The sequence below is a fragment of the Thecamonas trahens genome, assembly GCF_000142905.1.
Source record: "Thecamonas trahens ATCC 50062 unplaced genomic scaffold supercont1.27, whole genome shotgun sequence".
Taxonomy (NCBI): domain Eukaryota; order Apusomonadida; family Apusomonadidae; genus Thecamonas; species Thecamonas trahens.
The window spans coordinates 187,031-206,441 of NW_013657653.1; the positions used below are offsets into that span (position 1 = coordinate 187,031).

At 65.5% G+C, this 19,411-nt stretch overlaps 12 protein-coding genes across 12 annotated transcripts; 7 read left to right on the plus strand and 5 right to left on the minus strand.

Annotated features, from left to right (window-relative positions):
* Positions 1-387: 387 nt before the first annotated feature.
* On the plus strand, positions 388-1,645 carry AMSG_05793 (eukaryotic peptide chain release factor GTP-binding subunit; the record flags this gene model as incomplete). Its single annotated transcript, XM_013901746.1, has 2 exons — positions 388-1,599; positions 1,625-1,645. The coding sequence occupies 2 exons, from the start codon at positions 388-390 to the stop codon at positions 1,643-1,645; spliced, it is 1,233 nt and encodes a 410-aa protein (XP_013757200.1).
* An 88-nt stretch (positions 1,646-1,733) lies between these two features.
* Positions 1,734-2,276, minus strand: AMSG_05794 (uncharacterized protein; the record flags this gene model as incomplete). Its single annotated transcript, XM_013901747.1, has 1 exon — positions 1,734-2,276. One exon carries the CDS (start codon positions 2,274-2,276, stop codon positions 1,734-1,736), a length of 543 nt encoding a protein of 180 aa, XP_013757201.1.
* A 482-nt stretch (positions 2,277-2,758) lies between these two features.
* Positions 2,759-3,676, plus strand: AMSG_05795 (Mnd1 family protein). The gene is made up of 2 exons (XM_013901748.1): positions 2,759-2,813; positions 2,964-3,676. Exons 1-2 carry the CDS (start codon positions 2,811-2,813, stop codon positions 3,570-3,572), a joined length of 612 nt encoding a protein of 203 aa, XP_013757202.1. The 5' UTR covers positions 2,759-2,810; the 3' UTR covers positions 3,573-3,676.
* AMSG_11909 (uncharacterized protein) lies at positions 2,906-5,448 on the minus strand. Its single transcript, XM_013901848.1, has one exon. The coding sequence runs from the start codon at positions 4,498-4,500 to the stop codon at positions 3,631-3,633; it is 870 nt and encodes a 289-aa protein (XP_013757302.1). The 5' UTR covers positions 4,501-5,448; the 3' UTR covers positions 2,906-3,630.
* Positions 5,449-6,103: 655 nt separating this feature from the next.
* On the plus strand, positions 6,104-6,628 carry AMSG_05798 (uncharacterized protein; the record flags this gene model as incomplete). The annotated part of the gene is made up of 1 exon (XM_013901749.1): positions 6,104-6,628. The coding sequence occupies one exon, from the start codon at positions 6,104-6,106 to the stop codon at positions 6,626-6,628; it is 525 nt and encodes a 174-aa protein (XP_013757203.1).
* A 33-nt stretch (positions 6,629-6,661) lies between these two features.
* Positions 6,662-9,679, minus strand: AMSG_05799 (WD repeat protein SAZD; the record flags this gene model as incomplete). The annotated part of the gene is made up of 2 exons (XM_013901750.1): positions 6,662-9,433; positions 9,663-9,679. 2 exons carry the CDS (start codon positions 9,677-9,679, stop codon positions 6,712-6,714), a joined length of 2,739 nt encoding a protein of 912 aa, XP_013757204.1. The 3' UTR covers positions 6,662-6,711.
* Positions 9,680-9,900: 221 nt separating this feature from the next.
* On the plus strand, positions 9,901-11,381 carry AMSG_05800 (uncharacterized protein; the record flags this gene model as incomplete). The annotated part of the gene is made up of 2 exons (XM_013901751.1): positions 9,901-9,912; positions 10,114-11,381. The coding sequence occupies 2 exons, from the start codon at positions 9,901-9,903 to the stop codon at positions 11,269-11,271; spliced, it is 1,170 nt and encodes a 389-aa protein (XP_013757205.1). The 3' UTR covers positions 11,272-11,381.
* A 128-nt stretch (positions 11,382-11,509) lies between these two features.
* AMSG_05801 (tryptophan 2,3-dioxygenase) lies at positions 11,510-12,988 on the plus strand. Its single transcript, XM_013901752.1, has 2 exons — positions 11,510-11,620; positions 11,752-12,988. Exons 1-2 carry the CDS (start codon positions 11,526-11,528, stop codon positions 12,938-12,940), a joined length of 1,284 nt encoding a protein of 427 aa, XP_013757206.1. The 5' UTR covers positions 11,510-11,525; the 3' UTR covers positions 12,941-12,988.
* A 162-nt stretch (positions 12,989-13,150) lies between these two features.
* On the plus strand, positions 13,151-15,352 carry AMSG_05802 (3-hydroxy-3-methylglutaryl-coenzyme A reductase 1; the record flags this gene model as incomplete). The annotated part of the gene is made up of 2 exons (XM_013901753.1): positions 13,151-13,234; positions 13,742-15,352. Exons 1-2 carry the CDS (start codon positions 13,199-13,201, stop codon positions 15,350-15,352), a joined length of 1,647 nt encoding a protein of 548 aa, XP_013757207.1. The 5' UTR covers positions 13,151-13,198.
* Positions 15,353-15,601: 249 nt separating this feature from the next.
* On the plus strand, positions 15,602-16,279 carry AMSG_05803 (UDP-N-acetylglucosamine transferase subunit ALG14; the record flags this gene model as incomplete). The annotated part of the gene is made up of 1 exon (XM_013901754.1): positions 15,602-16,279. One exon carries the CDS (start codon positions 15,602-15,604, stop codon positions 16,277-16,279), a length of 678 nt encoding a protein of 225 aa, XP_013757208.1.
* A 56-nt stretch (positions 16,280-16,335) lies between these two features.
* AMSG_05804 (uncharacterized protein) lies at positions 16,336-17,555 on the minus strand (the record flags this gene model as incomplete). Its single annotated transcript, XM_013901755.1, has 2 exons — positions 16,336-16,371; positions 16,431-17,555. The coding sequence occupies 2 exons, from the start codon at positions 17,553-17,555 to the stop codon at positions 16,336-16,338; spliced, it is 1,161 nt and encodes a 386-aa protein (XP_013757209.1).
* A 193-nt stretch (positions 17,556-17,748) lies between these two features.
* AMSG_05805 (uncharacterized protein) lies at positions 17,749-19,372 on the minus strand. The gene is made up of 3 exons (XM_013901756.1): positions 19,254-19,372; positions 18,796-18,845; positions 17,749-18,581 (listed from the first exon to the last, which is right to left on the minus strand). The coding sequence occupies exons 1-3, from the start codon at positions 19,344-19,346 to the stop codon at positions 17,822-17,824; spliced, it is 903 nt and encodes a 300-aa protein (XP_013757210.1). The 5' UTR covers positions 19,347-19,372; the 3' UTR covers positions 17,749-17,821.
* Positions 19,373-19,411: the final 39 nt, after the last annotated feature.

Genomic DNA, 19,411 nt, shown 5'->3' on the forward strand with positions numbered 1-19,411 from the left:
GTCTTGGCCAGGCCAGGGTCGATGCCCTTGAGCGCGTGCGCTCCGAACGCGCCAGTCACGACCGAGACCGCACCCAGCACCGCGCCCCACGCCCAGCACGCTGCCCTTGTGTCGTGGGCCCACAGCGACTCGACAAGCGCAAGGTATTGCTGCATGACGTGTTGGGAGGGAGACGGGTGGTGCGTGACAGTGGCTGGTGTGCTGGCTACAGTGCCGGCGCGGTGGGCATCCTGCTGCAGCCCTCGTTGCCAGGCAACCAGACATTGCCTGGCAACTAGAAAGGAGCCACAAGGCGGAGCGCGTCCTGCCCACAAAACCAGTGCCGGCTTAGCATGTGGCGGGAAGGGGCGGCCCGAGGATACGCAGTGTTAGGACCAAGAGACAGCCATGAGTGCGGAAGAGCAAGGTCGGATCTCTGTGTGTGTAATCGGACAGGTTGATCACGGCAAGTCATCGCTTTGCGGCCGGCTGCTGTACGAGGCCAAGGCGCTCGACGGGCGGATGCTGGACCGGCTTGAGCGCGAGGCGAGCGCATCAGGTGCCGGCACGTCGTGGAAGTGGGCCTTTGCGATGGACTCGACCGAGTTTGAGCGCGAGCGCGGGAAGACATGCGAGATCGGACGGGCGGCCCTGGTCACGCCCGGCACTGCACGCAAGGTGGCGCTCCTCGACGCGCCAGGCCACGATGCGTTTGTCCCGCACATGATCGGCGGAGCCGTGCAGGCCGACGCGGGCCTGTTGGTGGTCTCGGCGAGGGCGACCGAGTTTGAGGAGGGTTTTGACGCCCGCGGGCAGACCAAGGAGCACTGCGTGCTTGCCCGGGCTGCCGGCCTCAAGCACATCATTGTGGCTGTCAACAAGATGGACGACCCATCGGTGGCATGGGGCGAGGCGCGCTACGCGCACATTGCCACCACACTCACCCACTTTCTCACCACCTCGCTTGGCTTTGAACCCGAGGCCGTGACGTGCGTTCCGGTCTCGGCGTGGACTGGCGAGCATGTGACCGACGAGCGGCGCGGAGACGCGGCGTGGACGGCCGATATTCCCAGCCTGATGGCGGCATTGGAGGCGCTGCCTGCGCGCCAGACGGCGGCCGAGGCGGCGCTGCCGCTCCGCCTCCCGGTCAGCGACTGGTTCACCGACCCGTTTACCGGACTCAACATCATGGGCGTGATCGCCTTGGGTACAATCAACGCCGGCGACCGGCTTCGGCTCGAGCCGAGCGGCGCGACGCTCGACGTGGTGAGCATGACCACGCCGCAGCCAGGTGGGCAGATCGAGGTGGCGGCGGCCGGGCCGGGCACACCAGTCACGCTCACGGTCCGTGGCATCGACGAGGTCAGTCTCAGCCTCGGGCAAGTCCTCATCGACGACATCGACGGGCACCCGACGTTGCCGACGACCAAGGTCATGGTTCGACTGTTGTTCCTAGACTCGGCACCGGGCCCAGTCATGGCCGGCTACGACGCTGTGGCTCACATCCACGCCGCCGAGGTCGACGTACTTGTCGAGGGCCTGCGGCGGCCACGGGCCAAGGCCAAGAGCCGGAGCAAGCACAAGCCGCTCGTGGCTCGCCCCGGCGACCACCTCGACGCCGTGTTGAGTCTGGCCGCGCCGGTAGCCGCCGAGCGCCACAGCGTGATGCCGCGGCTGGGCTCGATCATGCTCCGCGACGGCGCAGCCACCGTGGCCGTGGGTATCATCATGGCGCTCGAGCCATGCGCACGTCCTTAAGCCGCGCACATACGCCGCAGAAGCGCCTCGTCAAGGCCAGGCACGCTGGCAAATTTGGCCACCATCTCGTCAGCCTTGGCCAGCTCAAAGTCGGCAAAGTCAAAGCCCGGCGCAACCGTGCAGCCGACCAGCGCGTACGCTTCAGGCCCGGCATCCTCATCGGCCAGATGCGCACCAAACCAGGCCCCGGCCTTGACCACGCCCTGGACAGCCTGGCCGGCGAAGAGGTCGGACCCGAGGAGAAGGGCAGACGACGACGGCCCGTCTTCGCCGTCGGTGAGAACCTCGACCACAAGTGGCGAACCAGCATAAAAGTGCCACACCTCGTCCTGCGCAATCCGATGCAGCGCCGAGACATGGCCAGCCGGAATGAGGAAGAGGATGGCGGTGCTGAACGCCCGCGGCGTCGCAGAGAACCGCGCCGGCAGCGCCCCGCCGGCCACCTCCTCGTCGGCCCGGTACGTCTCCACAAAGAACCCGCCCTCGGGATGGGCCTGCATCCCAAGCTTCTCCACCAGTTGTTCCCACACCATAGCCATGGTACGTGTTGCGCGTGACGAGTGTAAGCTTGCACTGTAGTGGTGGCAGTGCTCGGTTCGGGTGTCTGGCTGGATGTGGGCAGTTGAGCCTCCAGACCACGGCCGCGAATCTGGTTGACCTGCAAATGGCCTGGATCGTGACGGGTGCCGAAGCATATGGATCTGAAGGTAAGATTCATGGTGGTATTGATCTGAACCTGTCATGCCCTTCCCCACGTGCGCTCGATATGGCCTAGAGTGGAACACGCTGGCATCACCACCGTCCGACGACCGCTCAAGCTACAGTGCCTCGGCGCCGTCGTTGGCCTCAACAGTATCCAAGAGTGCGACGACGGATGCCAGCGACTCGCACTGCGATGCCAGCGAGGCCAGCGAGTCGCGCGAGGCGCTTGCCTCTGAACAGCGGCGAGTCATCGCGACTGACGATTGGCTACGCTCCGACAGCGACGGTCGGCTGGGCGACACGACCACTCCTCTCGCCCGACGGCCGACAGAGAGACACCTTTCCCTCCTCCCCTCACAAACAAAGACAAGATGGTAGGCAGGCACGCGGGGGTGGAAATATGACCTCGTGGTTATGTAGGGTGGGCGGCGTGGGTGTGGTGGAGGTGAAGAGCGAGGAGGGAGGAGGGGGGGGGAGGCGACTCACAGGGAGGCGTCAAAACACGACCTTTTTCGGACGCTCAGGTTCGCCGCGGCATGTCGCTGGAGCAGAAGCGCCAGATCCTGCTCAACATGTTCCTCTCCTCAAACACCTTTTTCAACTTGAAGGAGATGGAGAAGAAGGGGGCGAAGCTTGGCTTGCCGGTGATGTCGATCAAAGATGTGGCGCAGACGCTCGTCGACGACAACCTGCTCTGCCTCGACAGGATCGGCTCGTCCAACTACTACTGGGCGTTTGCGTCGCAGGTGGGCTGCCGCAAGCGGCAGCGCGAGAACGACCTCATCAACGAGCGCGAGGAGAAGATCAAGCGTAAGAAGATGCTCGAGGACGAGCAGGAGAAGCTCGAGGATGCCCGCGAGGAGTCGGACGAGCGGACCGAGGCGCTGGCCGAGGTCGAGGAGCTCAAGGCCAAGCTTGTGGAGCTCGACCGCAAGTTGGTGCAGTACGCCGACTCGAACCCCGAGGTGGTGGCCAAGATTCGCGCCGATGCCGCGCTCGCTCGTGAGGCTGCCAACCGCTGGACCGACAACGTCTTCCAGGTCCGCACCTACTGCCGCAAGACGTACAACATGGAGCCGAAGCAGTTTGATCAGTACTTTGGCATCGACGCCACCTTTGACTACCTAGAGTGAGCGTGAGCCGCCAGCTGAGAGGCAGACCTTAACACTGTTGCAACCCCCGCGGACCGCGTCATTGCTTCTTGGATCGCTGCAGTGCGTTCTGGACGGCCGGCGCGTCGCCGAGACCCGAGTAGTTGCGCGAAGAGAGCTTGCGGGCGTAGCCAATCCACTTGATGATGGCCGGGTGAGTGAGGAGGGCGTCGAGCGTCCGCCACTCGCGGGCGAGCGTCTCCTCGTCTTCGGCGCGGTGGATGGCCGAGTGGCACGGCCGACACACGTTAACTCCCTCGTTGAGCTGCTTGACGGTGTAGCCCTTCTTGAGGTAGTGCCCGTGCGTTGTGCGCGGAATGAGATGATGAAAGGTGAGCGGGAGCTTGCGCTCGCACATCGGGCAGAGGCCTGTCGCCTTGGGCGAGACCAGGAGCTCCGACTCGAGACGGATGTCTGCTAGCGGTAGCGTCACAAATGCTGAGCCGTACTCGACGAACCGGACATCGACCATGCCTGCGGCAGGCTCGGCGCGCTCGATGACAACGGGGTGCCACTCGCCATCGGCGTCAAGGACGGCCATGCCAGCGCAGCCAACAAGCTCGTCAGCGCTCAGCGGGGCGGCCGCGGCGGCGCGGGCGCGGGCTCCGGCCTCGGTCTCGCCAAGTCCGACAAGGTCCTTGACCGGCATTCGGGCCATGATCTCTTCAACCTTACCCTCGGTCCCGCCCTCGACCGCCTCGGCCTCATCCGCCAGAGCCTCCTCCACCAGCGCCGCCAGCTCGGCTTCAGTTGCCGGCATGTGCTCACTCACCAAGACCACAATCATGCCCGCCACAAACTCGGGCATGCCTGGCGCCAGCTCGGCGGCCAGGCTCTCCTCGCACGCTAGCACAACCTCGCGTTCGAGCCTGCTGTTGACAACACTGGCCTCAAGACTCTCGCTCGCCATGGCTCTACCAGAGTTGGGTGTCCTGACCGCCGAGTGTGCCAAAATGGAAGTTTCCGCCAGCCGCACCCGTGCCACGGCGCGCCGCGTTGCCTGCCACAGTCAACGCGCGCAGCAAACTTTGGCTTTGTTCTCATCCGGCAATACGCTCCACACGATTGCCGGGCTTCCACTCGGCTCTAGCTGCGCTAAGTGGTGGGCCACGAGATCGTTGCGCCACTGGCCGGCTCGGCGTCGATGGCGACGAGCGGACTTGCTTCTGGGGCGCTGCTGGTAAAGAGGGCGAGGAGAACCTTGGCAGACGATGGATGCGCACGCCCTAGCGTAGCATGCTTGCGGGCAATGCTTGCCGCACGGTCCCACGTGTGCTTGTCCGGCGGCCCACAAGTGGCGGTGAGGCAGGCCGTGATGACGGCCGGGAGCTGCAGCGCGCAAGCGAGAAGGAGCGCTTGATCGACAGCGTGCGGCGGCGCGGCAGCTTCGGCGCTAGTCACGAGCCAGATGGCCAGCTCGGCGTCGCCAGCAAGGACGGCAAGTGCCGCAAGCGTCAGTGCGCTGCCTCCGAACGGTCCCAGCTCGGCGAGAGCTGCGGCGGTGGCCGGCGTGCGTTCGACGGCAACGGTTGCGTCGAGGCGGGTGAGCCTCGCGGCGAGGCGGAAGCGATCGGCAGCAATACCAAGCCATGCACCAGCGGCAACATCCACCAGCCGCGATGGGCAGTCGTACCAGAACTCACGGCCGGAGCGCAGGTCGTCGGCCGAGCCGAGCCAGGCCCAGTCGTCGGCGCCCGCCGTCGTCGGCGCGGTCGCAGGCACGTACTCGGCAAGGAGGGGCGTTCTTACCAGGCAGTACTCGGCGCCGGCCCACAATCCATGCGCAATGCATGCGTCGTATCCAATCGTCGCGTGCACCCGCGCGTACTCGAGCCGCGAGCCGAGGAGGGTGGTGTGGAGCCGGCGGCAGGTGCTCGCCAGCGCCACCACGTCGCGCGGCGGCAGGAGACCCAGGCCATGGACAATCAGAATGAGCACCTCGTCCGGTAGCGCGAGGAGATCCATGTCAACAAAAAGGAGCCTTGAGCAGGCGATGCAAGTGCGATTGGCCGAGAGCGCTGATGCCCTCGTCGCGCCGCTTGCCCGCGCTCCAGCCCCTCGCTCGTCCCGCACCACGCTGTGGCGAAACATGTCGAACCATCTGCAAATTGGGTTGGGTAGAGCCAGGCCGACATCGTGCCGACATCGTGCAGGCCGAGCCAGACGGTACCAAAGACGGCACAAGGGGGGGGGGACAGGGAGGCGGGGCGAAGGGAAGAGGCTGGCGGCTGGCCCAAGCCCAGGCAAGGCCATCGAGTCTGCGAGTCTGCGGCAGCTAGCTCCACTCTCCCGTTGTCTGTCACCTGTTCTCCCGCGGCCCGCGGTAGATGCCACTCGACCGCCCACCCAAAGCTGACTGCCGACCGCCGACCGCCCCGCTGACGCTTGCAAGCCATCGACCGCCCGCGCCAGTTTCTACCACCACCACACCTCCCCCACCTCCCCTCCTCCCTCCCCCCCCCCCCCCCCCCCTCACCCACTGGCCGGGTGTGCTTGTCGCCGTCCCTCCAACCATGGATGTGTCGTCGGACCTGTTCCTCAACCTGCGCAAGAAGGTGTATGACCACCTCCTCGGCCCGCGGCTGTACGACTCGTTCTCGCTCGACCAGTTCCGCAAGTGCTTCCCGCGGACACACCGCGACAAGAGCGACGTTGTTCTTCTGCATGAGATGTTTGTTGTCCACCGCCAGCAGGTCCGCGCACGAGTCGATAACCTCATCAAGCGCCGCTTTGCCCAGCTCGAGCGCGCTGCTCGCGCCGTCGATGTGGTCGACGTTGAGGGCCTCGCTCTCCCGGACGCGCTCGCCTTCCTCTCCGACCGCCAGGCGGCGCTGCAAGACGAAATGCGCGAGCTTGAGCGCGAGGTCGCTGCTGCCCGCAACAAGATCGCTCGCTGCGAGTCAGCACTTTCGGGCATGGGCCTCGGCGCCGGCGCCGACGCCGCCGCTGTCAACGTCCCGCATCTCGACGAGCTCCTCGCCCTCCTCACCCCGCCCGAGGCGTCGGCGTCGCCCGCGCCTCCGTCGTCGGCATCATAGTCCCCTCCTGCTAGAAAATCACACGTAAATGACCGTATCTGCCAACGTGGCTTCATTCATTGTGTCTCTCTGGCCAGCAGGCGCTACGTCCGCCGCACAGCCTGGCTCGAGCGGTGCCGGAGCGACCGTCCACGCTTGGTCTTTGTCGCCTGGGCCCGCGACGAGCTCTCGTCGTCGTCGCTGGTCGCCGCCGCGCTGTCGTCCTCGGCAGACTCGTCAGACGGGCTCGATGCGGCGTCGTCGTCGTCACTATCGTTGTCTAGCGCGCGCTTGCTGGTCGCGGCGCCTGGAGCCTCGTCGAGCGGCTGCAGCACGTCCATCTCGTTGAGCGTAATGTCGAGGAGGAATGAGGCCTGGTAGAGGCGATCGAGCCGGGCGGCATGCTTGATGGTGTACGGCTCGAGCGCGGTGAGGACGCTGCCGAGCGAGCCCTCCATGGAGCTGACCAGATCCTCGGGATCAAACGAGGTAAAGACGGCGTGCAGGAGCGACTGGACGAGAAAGGCGTTGCGGGCTATGGTGTTCCACATCTTGGCAAAGCCGAGCAGGGTCTCGAGCTTGCCCGGCGAGAGTGGGGCAACGAGCTCGGCGAGCGCAGCGGTGCGCTCGGTCTGGTTGGCCGCTGCCGTGTCGAGCTTTTGCAGCACGCGGAGCGCGTTGCGCGGCTGCTTGAGCTCGAGCGCAAGTTCGAGCGCCTCCGAGTATTTGGAGGAGGCCAGCGCGTTGGCGAGCCGCTGCTCCTTGAGGACGACGTCCTCGGCGGCGGCAGCGGCGGCGGCGGCGACGACCGCGGTCTGGTCGCGCCAGACGGTGAGCGCAGAGTCTGCGCCGCCGGTCAGCATGTACTCGCCGTCGGCGGCGACGTCCAACGCCCAAATCTTCTCGTTGTGGGCGTCGATGGTTGCCGCGCACGACGAGGTCTTGAGAGTGAAGACCTTGACGATGCCGTCGGCGGCCGTCGTCGCCACCTGCATACCTGCCGAGACAAAGCGGACGCGAAGGACCGAGGCCGCGTGGCCCTCGAGCGTCCGCAGGCAGCTGTAGTCACGGGCCGACCAGATCTTGACGGTCTTGTCGGACGAGGCCGAGGCGAGGACACGGTCAACCCGCGAGAACTGCACATCCCAGACTCCCTTGCGGTGGCCTGAGAGCGTCGCAACCGGGTCAAGGTCCGGCAGCGACCAGACCTTGACCGTCTTGTCCTGCGAGGCCGAGGCGACCAAGCTGTCATTGGGCGCGACCGCGAGCGCGTTGATGTCCTTGGGGTGAGCGCGCGCTGTGGCCAGCGCCTCCATCACGTCACCAGTGTCGTTGACCTGCCACACCTTGAGCGTGTTGTCCTTGGAGCCGGTCACAACCTTGCCCGAGTCGCGCGAGAAGAATGTGACGGCTGAGACGGCGTCGGTGTGGCCGGCGCCGGAGGCCACCAGCTTCCCGCCGGTCATGTCCCACACCTTGACCGTCCGATCCTTGGACGCCGACGCGAGAGCGGTGCCCGACGGCGCCAGCGCAAGGCCAAACACCACGTCGTCATGGCCCTCGAGCACCGAGCTCGAACCGGTCGCCAGGTCAACCACCTTGATGACGTTAGAGTTGGAGGCAACAACCGCCTGGCGCGGCATGCCGGCTTCGTCTTCGCCCACCAGCACCGAATCCAAGATTTCGTCGTGGTAGCCGGAGAGCGTCGCGGTCAGCTGCCCGTCCGGCAGCGCGTACGTCAGCACGTCCGATTCGACCGTCGTCGACAGCAGCGCCAACGAGCCAGCCTCGCCGGCGCCGACCGCGTCGCCAGGCACCACCAGCAGCGAGGTGAGCGCAAGGTTGCCCGGCGTTGCCAGCGTCCGCACCACCTGCTGGGTCGAGAGCGACCACGCCCGGATGCAGCCCTTCTCGCCGGCGGTGAGCGCCAGGAGCCCGTCGCCGAGCTTGGCCCCCTTCTTGCCCTTCTTGCCCTTGCTCTTGCCCTTGCTCTTGCTCTTGCCACTCGTGCGATCAACAGCCTCACCGGCAGCGCTCTCGCACGCCAGCTCGCTCGCCTCAACAATGACGACGGCCTCGACAATCTCGTAGACCGGAATGGTGGCGAGCATGCTGCGGTCGCGGACGGACCAGGCGATGATGACGCCGTCGCGCGAGGCCGAGACCATGACCGAGCCGTCGGACGAAAAGGCAATCGAGGTGACCGACGACATGTGGCCCTCCATCACGCCTAGGCATGACACGTTCATCATGTCCCACACCCGGATGGTACCGTCGTCGGCGCCCGAGAAGACGACCCAGGTATCCGGCTGCGGATGAAAGGCGACGGCGGTGACCATACCGCGATGGCCCTTGAAGTTGTGGGTGCAGAAGCCCTTGTCCACGTTCCAAACCCGCACCTTGCCGTCGGTCGAGCCCGTGACCGCCAGGTTGCCTGTCGGATCGAGAACGAGCGAGACCACAGGGCCGGACATGGTCTTGATCGTCCGGGTCACCGCGCCCGTCGCCACCTCGACCACCTGCAGCACGTCGAGCCGCTCGCGCGAGAAGACCACAGCACGCTCCAGCCGCGGGCCCGCTGCAAGTGCAAGCACCTCACCGGCGCCCAGCGTATGCTGCGCCTGCGTCGTTCCCGTCGCCAGCGAGACGACCGCAAAGCCGTCATCACAAGCGCACACCGCGGCGAGGCCTGCCGAGGCCTCCTCGGGCACTTGACCGCGGAGCGCATCCTGCCGCGCCACCGCAGAGCTCACCGCCAGCGGGCCTCCCGTGTAGAACCGTGTGAAGCTCCGCTCCTTGCCAAACGCCGTCCGCAGCGCCAGCGAGCTGCCCATGAGCGCACCAGCGGCTGACATGGGGCGGATGGAAGATGGATGGGAGGCGAGTGGCCGACAACTGGAGCACTCTTGCCCAAAGCCATTCATGAACGAACCAACCGTTTGAAAGGGCACGCCCTTCCCCTCCCCCACCCGCCCTACCCATCACATATCCACATCGCCATCGCCTCTATCACCACCCCCACCCCCGCCACCATCACCATCACGCACCTGTGTACATATCGATGGCGTCCATCAGTCGCAATGGGCTCGGGCCTCGCCCCTCAACCTCGCCACGTCTTCCAGACGCAGTTAGGCTGCGTGATCTCCTTGCCGTGGTCGTTCGGTGAGCGGCGGCCAGCGCCACGGTTGCTGCCCTCCCGCTCGTTGGCCACTCTCCCCACACCACCCCCGCCACACTCCACCCACTTCCCCCGCTTTAACCCCCTTCCGCGCACACACATCCATCGCCCACCCATGGCAACGCGTGTACGTCATCCACATCCGTCTGGAGTTGAACCCTGCATGCCTTCACCTCCCCACTGGGTACACTTGGGGCGAGCGCCAGAGCAAAGCAGAGGGGGCCGTTGGACTCACGAAATTTTCAAATGTTTTGAACTGCCGCCGTCCCCCCCCCAACCCCACCCCACCCCACCCCACCATTCCCCTCCCCCTTGAGTGATCTTGCAGGCGCCGCTCATGGAGAGCCTCAACTCGTCGCTCAACTCGTCACTCAACTCGTCGCTCAACTCGTCGCACGATCTCACGACCTCGTTCTCGGTGTTTGACGAGAAGGAGAACCCGCTGCTGATGGAGGCGACGTCGTCTCCGCACAAGGGCGGCGGCAAGTTGCGGTCGCGGCACGGCTCGCCGCACACCGGCCGTGGCTCGCCGCGGACGTGGAAGAACCAGGCCGAGGGCATGCGGTCGCGGCGTCGCGAAATGTCCAAGGACCTGCTGAACGAGTCGATCAACTCGTCGCTGGCGTCGTCGCCAGGCGAGCTGGGCAACGCGTCGATGCTCTCGGACTCGTCGGAAGGCTCGATGGACGCCTCGGCCCTCATTGCCGCCCATGAAAAGTCGGCGAGCGCGGCTAAGGGCGGCGCTGCCGCCGTGGCACTTGTCGAAAAGGCCTTCCTGGAGATGGAGTCGCAGCTGCGGGCGCTCGAGCGGCGGCCGCGCAACTCACCGCTTCGCAACGGCGGAACACCCGTCCGCGAGGCAACGCCGGCTACCCCGGGTTCGCCGTTCAAGACCGAGGTCGACAAGACCCGCCAGCTGCGCGAGGTCAATCTCGAGCTCGTCCGCGCACAAAAGGCCAAAGAGGCGGCCGAGACCGAGCTCGCCAATCTCCGCGAGCAAGTCGAGAGCCTCTCGGCCGCCAACGCCGAGAACAAGGCCATGGTTGTCTCCCTCACCACCCAGATCTCCGATCGCATGTCGGACATCTCTGAGCTCGAGGACAAGGTCACACTCCTGCAGACGACCCTCGCCGCGCTGCAGCAGAGCGTCCGTGACGATGCCGCCAACCGGACCAACCAGCGCAAGGTCAACGCTGCGCTCAAGACCTACTTTAACCACAACGGCATGACGCCCATGACCGAGGAGGGCGAGGCCCTCATCGAGCTGCAGGCCAAGTACGACGCCATCAAGCTCCGCTACTTTTCCGTCCTCGCCCTCGCCATCAAGCTCAGCTACTCCTCGGCCGGCATCTCGATCAACAGCATGGACTCGCAGGCCGTCTTTGACGAGCTCATTGCCGATGGCGTTGACGAGGCCGAGTGGCCGCAGCGCATCGGCATGTACTTTGAGGCCCACACCCGCACGCAGTCGGCACGCATCAACTGATGGGCGAGAGAGAAAGAGAGAGAGCGCTGGACAAGCATGTCCGACCCTGCGTGGCTGTACCCTTTGCGAGCCGCAGCGATGTGTCAAAGAATTAACAACATCATCCCCAAAGAATGACCGGATCAGATCACATTGGGACGTCGACGGTCCCAACTCGATCCTGATCCAGCACCAGCTTACCCTCCCCTCCTTCCCCCCCCCTCCCCTTCCCCCCTCCCCTTTCCTACACAGCCAACACCACACTACAGCACGACATGTCATCCGAGCCCGCCAGAGATTCTGCTGCCGCCTCCGCTGACACCAGCAAGTGCCCTGTGCCGCACGGTGCGCAGGGCATGCTCGACGAGACGTAGGTTTGCGTGCGTGGCGGTGACCAGGAGGGGAGGAGCAGCAGCAGGGAGAGAGTCACTTACCACGTTGCGGGGTTGTGGCTGCTGGGGGTTGGGGGGCTGGGTTGGGGAAATGTGCGGGGAAGAACAGGAGCAAGGCTGTGCTGACCAAGCTTGCGCAGTCTCGGTCTGAGAACATCACGTCGCTCGGAGCCGAGACCATTCACCCGTTCCTGGCGGCGCCGTCGCAGCGCGACTACACCGAGGCGTGCACGTACTGGGACTACATTCACCCAGAGACATTGACGTCGCTGCAGAGCGGGCGCGAGGGCAAGGGCCTCAATCACCATGACGAGCACCTGTTCATCATTGTCCACCAGGTCTTTGAGCTCTGGTTCAAGCAGGTCCTCCATGATCTCGACTACACCATCGAGACGCTGCTCTCGCCCGACGCCCGGCGCGACGAGTGGCATTTGGCGACGTCGCGGCTCCGGCGAGCGCACGAGATCCTGCGGATCTCGATGCCGACCTTTGAGGCGCTTGCCAAGCACCACGATCCGCAGGACTTCCTCGAGTACCGCTGGGCGCTCTCGCCGGCCTCGGGCTTCCAGTCTGCGCAGTTCCGCATTCTCGAGCTCCGCTTTGGCATCACCGAGAAGCAGCGCAAGTGCGAGTTTGTCGGCGACTACCGCGACGCGTTCATCACTAAGCTGGCCGACAAGACGCAGGTCTTTGATGAGGCCGAGACCCAGCCAACGCTTAAGGAGGCGGTCATGAGCTGGCTCGACCGTATCGAGCTTGACCATCTCGACACCTTTTTCACCGCCTTTCTCGACGCAAAGTCTGCCGAGCACAACCACCAGATCTCCGAGCTGCGTGCGGCGCTCGACGAGCTCGACGCCGTGGCGCCGTCGATCGACGTCGACGCCAAGCTCCTCAAGCAGATGCTCCACAAGGAGAAGCGAAACCTCGCTGCGCGCATTGAGGCCTCGACCGAGCAATGGCACGCTCTCGAGCGGTTCTACGCCGACCCGCGCCTTGGCCGCGCCCGCAAGGCTGCCACCTTCCTCCTCACCTTCCGCCACTACTCGAACTTTATCGACCTTGCCGACACCGTCCAGCACGCTCTCGACTTTGAGGCTGCCTTTGTGCTGTGGCGGACCCACCACGCTCGCATGGTCGAGCGCATGATCGGCCGCCGCCATGGCACCGGCGGCTCGTCCGGCATGGACTACCTCGACGACACCACTCGCTACCGTGTCTTTAAGGACCTTGCCTTTGTCCGTTCTATCGCCCTCCCGGCCTCGATGTTCCCGTCTGTGGTGAGTCTGTTTGATTGATGGCATGATGGATGAAGCACAGCAGTACTACCCCCCTACACCGGCCCCTCCCCCCCCCCCCCCCCCCCCGCCTCCTCCTCCCGGGCACCAAGTCAGTTGAACCAGCGTTCCAATCCAATTCGCCGACATGGTGGCATCGCGAACGTCAGGCGCGTCGTATTCTGAGCTCCGACTTGGGCGGTGTCCTGTGACCGCTTCCGTCATACGCACTCTTCTCTCGAGTCCTCTGTCTTTCCCTCTTTCCCATCCCCATATACTATGAGTGTGCGCGAGTTCCAACCGCTCTTCACCTGGGTACGTCCTCTCCTTGCAACGTTGCTACCGCCGAGTCACGCAGCCGTCTTCAGCAAGGCGACGTGGCATGGCCACACCAGTTTTTGCCACTACCACGCCGGGTTCCCAAGGCCTCACCACGGGCTCTGCCCTGCTTCTCCCAGCGCACACACTCCCCCTCCCCCCCCCCTTCCTCGCAAGGTACCACTCCTGCCAGCTAGCACAGATGTGCCATGCCGTCCGTCTGGGCCGGCTTCCCCCCCCCCCCCCCCCCCCGCCCCTGCCGTGCCGCGCCATCACGGATGGCGCCGGCAACCGTTCGTCCATTCGTCCGTTTATTACCCAATTGGGGGAGCAGCCGGCGTGGCGTGTGCGAAAAGCTTCGCTTCGAGTGTTCCATTTCGCCGGAAAATGAGCCGCCGAGCCTGCGGCGGCGGAACACCATGGGCTTGCGAAGACTCACTCACGCACCTCCTCCTCCTCCTCCCCCTCCCCCTCCCCCTTCTCACTTGGTGTTGGCATGTGTAGGGCTTCAAGTTCCACCGTTCGCAGTTCCTTGTCCCGCTTCTCTCGAACAATGTGTTCATGTCTGGCAACGAGGCCGTCAACTCGGGCACGTCGGCAGGCGGGTGGGCCGGTGACGCGCTTTCGGAGATGCTGCAGAACGAGCTGACCGAGGGCCAGAACGTGGTGCGTGCCGAGGCACAGGCGCTGCGCGGGGCCGAGGCTGCCAAGGGCGCGATGCTGGACCAGGCTGCGGAGCTTGCGGCCAACAAGGTGCCTGCCGACCACTGCGTGGCGATGGGCGCGGATGAGGTTGAGGCACCGGCCGGCGGCGTGCGCCCGCTGGAGGTCATCTCGCAGCTGCCGACGAGCGAGCTCTCGGACGCGGAGGTGCTTGCGCTTGTGGTAGCCAAGAAGATCCCGGCGTACAAGCTGGAGAAGGTGCTGGGCGACTGCGCGCGGGCGGTTGTCATCCGGCGGATGCACCTGGAGACGCTCGGTGTGGAGCTCGAGACGCTTCCGCACGAGCACATTGATTATGCGCCGATTCAGGGTGCGTGCTGCGAGAACGTGGTTGGCTACGTCTCGCTGCCTGTGGGCACCGCAGGCCCGCTCCTGCTGGACGGGACCGAGTACTTTGTGCCCATGGCGACCGTCGAAGGATGCCTAGTGGCGTCGACGCACCGCGGGTGCAAGGCGATCACGCTCTCGGGCGGGGCGTCGTCGGAGCTGCTTGCCGACGGCATGACCCGTGGCCCGGTCCTCCGCATGCCGTCGCTTGCCAGCGCGGCCGAGCTCAAGAAGTTCCTCGACGATCCCGAGACGTTTGCGGCGGTGCAGGCGGCGTTCAACTCGACCTCGCGGTTTGCGCGGCTCGAGTCGGTCCAGGTCTCTGTCGCTGGCCGCACCGTCTTTGCCCGCTTCAAGGCCTTTACCGGCGATGCCATGGGGATGAACATGATCTCCAAGGGCACCAAGAAGGCGCTCGAGCTCCTCCAGGCCGAGTTCCCCGACATGATTGTGGTCTCGGTCTCGGGCAACTACTGCACCGACAAGAAGCCCGCGGCGCTGAACTGGATCAACGGCCGCGGCAAGTCGGTTTCGGTCGAGGCCACCATCTCGGCCTCGGTCGTCTCCAAGGTCCTCAAGACCTCGGTTGACGCCCTTGTTGACGTCAACATCTCCAAGAACCTCATCGGCTCGGCCATGGCTGGCTCGGTCGGCGGCTTTAACGCCCATGCCGCCAACATTGTCACCGCCATCTTCCTCGCCACTGGGCAGGACGCCGCCCAGAACGTCGAGTCATCCAACTGCATCACCCTCATGGAGAAGACTCGTGATGGCGACCTGTACATGTCGGTCACCATGCCGTCGATCGAGGTCGGCACCATCGGTGGCGGAACCCACCTGCAGGCCCAGTCAGCCAACCTGCGCATGCTCGGCGTCAAGGGTCCCAACCGCGATGTGCCCGGCTCCAACGCCGCCACCCTCGCCCGCATCGTCGCCGCCACCGTCATGGCCGGTGAGCTCTCGCTCATTTCGGCCCTCGCCGCCGGCCAGCTTGTCCAGTCGCACATGCAGCACAACCGGTCGTCGCAGAACCTGGCCGGGGCTGCCGCCACGGCTTCCAACTGAGCGACTGCCCAAAGCCGTCGCTCCGCCTAGCCACCCGACCTTTGTCACGTAGCTTGTTGTTTTGTTGCACAAACTTCACACATACTCCACCTCTGCGCCTTGTACGCACCCCACATCTCCCCACATGCCTATCTTGCTGTGTGTGTGTGTGTGTGTGTGTGTGTCACCAGCAGGATGTCGAAGACAGCCACTCCGTCGTAAGCCCTCCTCCCTCCCTTCGAACTCGCACCCACTTCCCTCAACACATCCATGTTTTGGGCGCTGGCAGCAGCAAGCCCCTGGAGCATCGCAGGATGCGTGGCTCTGGTGCTGGCGGTGAGGACGGCGGCGTGCGTGCCCGGGCTGCGGGCTGCGCTCGGGCTCGGCCGTAGTCAAGGGAGTGGGCGGCGGCGGCCGGCGGGGCAGGCAGCGGCGGCGCTGGTGGTCCTGGGCTCTGGCGGTCACACGTCGGAAATGCTGTCGATGCTGGCTGCGCTCGACCGAGCGCGGTACAGCCCGCGGACGTACGTGGTGGCGGCAACCGATCGGCACTCGGCGGGCAAGGCCGAGGCGGCTGAGGAAGGGGCGGGTGACGCGCGGGTGGTGGCCACGCCGCGGGCGCGCGAGGTCGGGCAATCGTGGGTGACGACGGTGGTGACGACGGCGTGGGCCCTAGTTCATGCGCTGTGGCTCATTCTCGTCGCCATCCGCCCAGACGTGGTGCTGGTCAACGGGCCCGGGACGTGCGTCCCGTTCTGCATCGCCGCCACCGTCGGCAACGTGCTCGGCCTCACCGCCACCCGCATTGTCTTTGTCGAGTCGATGTGCCGCGTCGACTCGCTCTCGCTCTCGGGCCGCATCCTTTATCCGCTCGCCCACCGGTTCCTTGTCCAGTGGGCCTCGCTCGTCGCCCACTACCCGCACGCCGAGTATGTTGGCCTCATGTGAGTACCCGCTGCCGCCGCTGCAGGCTGCCGCCACTTCCGCCGGGCTCGTCGTCGGAATCACTGCCTGAAGACGATGACAGCAATGATGACGAACTGTCGTTGCTGTCTGTCCCGGGGTCGGCATCGCGTGGAATGCGATCGAGGAGCTCGACCGAGCCTGTCGTGGTACCGACCAGTAGCGCGAGACCGTCGGGCGCAAACGAGACGACGTTGGGCATGGCCCAGAGTCGCAGGCGGGCCAAGAGGTGCGCGCCGTTTACGGCCCACACCTCGGCAACGTTGCTCACGCCGCGCAGTGGATCGCGGCTGGAAGCAACAAGCGCCAGCCGGGCACCGCCCGAAGCGAGGCTGACCGCCGCCGCCGGGCGCGGCGTGACCGGCAACACGCACGCTCGGCTCCCGCGCGCCCGGCCTCGGAGGTGGAACACCTCAACCCTAAAGCCACGAGCATGAAGCATCGACGCCGCCAGAAGCCGCGAGTCCGGGCATGTAGCCACCGAGGCGTCGATGAAGACTGCGGCCTCGGCAATGCGGAGCTCGCAGCGCAGGCTGTCGCCGACCAAGGTAAAGAGCTTCATCACCGAGGTGTGCACGTTGCCATGGCGGGCGTCGACCGTGACGCGCTCCACACTGTCGGCTGTGGCCGGCACGAGCTCGCTACTCGCGCCGGATCGGACCCAGGCGCCGACGTCGAGTGTGCGTGGCTCTTGGTGTCGCGACGGCCGCGGCATGGTGTAGGCGACGAGGACTGCGGTCCCGCAGTGAAGAACGCGAGCGATCCGGCGGATGGCGACAACGGGTAGCTTGGCCTCGAGTGCGGTGGCACGGACGGTGCTCGTGGAAGCGCCGTCCCACACCGAGGCTCCAAAGACAGTGGTAGCGATGACGCCCGGCGTGGGGTGGCCTAGGGCCCAGCCGGGCGCGATAGAGAGCGAGGACGCAGCACCGCCACCGAGATCAACCTCAGCCAGCACGGTGACCGCGCCATCGGCTTTGGCCACCCGCCACACCCGCAGTTTGCTCCCTAGGTCGACGGCGACAAGGGTCCATGCGTGAGGCGTGTGCCCGGCAAAGGCGATCGAGTACGGCGTCCGGCGGCAGCCGGAGAGGACGGCGACGAGGGAGAGCGCCGGCATGGCCCACACTGCAACAACGTGTTCGCCGCCATGGGCCGTCGCCACGGCCTCGCCGTCGCCAGACCATGCCACGGCCACCGTCGTGTGCAGCGGCGGCGACGCCGGCGGCCGCACTCCCAGCGCCGCCCGCTCCAGCGGCATGGGCCGGCTCGATGCTGCGGCCGCACAGGCGTCGGCAGCCGCTGCTGCAGTGTGCCATGAGCGTGGCGTGGTGATGATCCCCAGCGATCGGGACCGTATCAGGCGGATCATGGGAGGTGAGACGAGTGTCGGGGAATGAGTCTCGGCGAGACGGGAGGGGGGGGGCATGGTGAGCCGAGGTTCGGACCGCCACTATCAGATCAAGCTTTTACGGTGTCGAGGAAGCCTTGTCCCGAGCACAAGGCGGGGGAGGGGATGGAAGAGGCTCAGCCTTCCATGTCAAAGGTGTGGTCGTAGTCGATGGTCGGGATGATGGTTGAGATGAACTTGACAAAGAGGAACATGTACTGGTCGGCGCGGAGAGTCTGGCCAGAGAGGCCGAGGTTGTCGATGATCTTCTTCATGACGTTCGAGTGCTTGCACGGGTGGATGGAGGCGTGCGGGATGCCCGAGTGCGGGTGCGGCTCAAAGGTGACGGTCTTCTTGGCGTGGTCCTGCGAGATGTCCTCGAAGATCTGCTCCTGGCTTAGCGGCTGGCCAGTCTCATCATAGCCAAAGAGCCAGACGCGGGGGGTCTGGTAGTACTTGTCGTAGGTGATCGAGACGTCGTACGTGCGGGTCATGAGGATGTTGGCTTCCTCCATGCCGCTCGACGGCCCAGCGCCGCCAAACACCGCCGTGGCATCATCGTCGTCCTCCAGAACATTGTCGTCGTCGTCAAAGTCGTCCATGTCCGGGATGTCCGAGTCCGAGTCCGAGCCCGAGCACTCCATTGACGCCACCGCAGGAACAGAGACCGGCTGCATGGCGTCCGCAATGGCCGCCAGCTGCTCACCGCCGGCGCCCATATCCATGTGGGTCGCCACCCATCCGTCGCCCTCGTCGTCGCCGTCGTCCATCGCCACAAGCTCGTCGTTGTCATCAAAGTACTCGATGGCCGCCACACGCTCACGGCACGGGACGTTGCGTGTGATGAGAAACTGCTTGTCCTCGGGCAGAAACGCCCGCACTGTGCTTCCAGACTCCCTGTCCGTGCCCAACGCCCACCACCGTCACACTCTCTGTTAGCACATTCCCCCCTCCCCCCCCACCTGCCTGAGCATCCACTGCTGCGTGCTTTGCCACTCACATGTGCGACCTGTGCCTGACCGCCCAACCGGCGCCCGCCGGGTGGCCACAGGGAGGGGCGGCCACCTGCTACAGCCTCTCAGTGCCCAGCCCAGCAACCACAGCCACTTACCATGACCATGTCGGACACTTGTACACCAGCATATCGCCTGCCGCCACAAACTGCACCACGCCCCATTTCCCGATACACCCCCAGGTATCCACTGCTGTGAGTCTTGTCCATGGCTGCCACCAAGCGGCGACCAGCTACGAGAGGACGGGGTCGTGGGCTGGGGGGGGGGGGGGGGTGGCTTGCTCCTCCCCCTTCCTCCCTCCCTCCCCCCCCCCTACCCTCTTTGTAGCCACACCCCGTTCCCCCTCCCTCTCTCCCTTCCCTCCCACCCCATCCTGGCCTCCTGCATGCCACCTGTGCCCCCCTCCACCCGACCCCCACCCCCGTTCCACCACCCCTGGCAGGGGAAAAACGAACACGTCGTCGTCAAGGCTTCCACCCCCCCCCCCTCCCTCCCTCCCTCCTCCCTCCTCCCTCCCCCCCTACTCCCTCCCTCCCTCTCCCTCCCCCTCACATACCTCCTCCGGAGTAAGCACGCCCTTCTCCTGGAAACGGGTCTCTTTGAGTGTCGGCATCACGCTCTCACGCATCCTCTTGAACATGGACGCCATGGCTGTCGCACTTGCGACGACGGGTGTGCCACCTTGCGACGAATGAGGCCGTCCATCATTCGTTC

Bases quoted from the DNA above. Each gene is read 5' to 3' on its own strand.
- AMSG_05805 (XM_013901756.1), bottom strand. From the start codon at position 19,346: ATGGCGTCCATGTTCAAGAGGATGCGTGAGAGCGTGATGCCGACACTC. The intron at 18,846-19,253 runs GTATGTGAGGGG...GGCGTGGTGCAG, and splicing joins GCGTGCTTACTCCGGAGGAG to TTTGTGGCGGCAGGCGATAT. The intron at 18,582-18,795 runs GTAAGTGGCTGT...GGGCACGGACAG, and splicing joins AAGTGTCCGACATGGTCATG to GGAGTCTGGAAGCACAGTGC.
- AMSG_11909 (XM_013901848.1), bottom strand. From the start codon at position 4,500: ATGGCGAGCGAGAGTCTTGAGGCCAGTGTTGTCAACAGCAGGCTCGAA.
- AMSG_05801 (XM_013901752.1), top strand. From the start codon at position 11,526: ATGTCATCCGAGCCCGCCAGAGATTCTGCTGCCGCCTCCGCTGACACC. The intron at 11,621-11,751 runs GTAGGTTTGCGT...GGGGAAGAACAG, and splicing joins CAGGGCATGCTCGACGAGAC to GAGCAAGGCTGTGCTGACCA.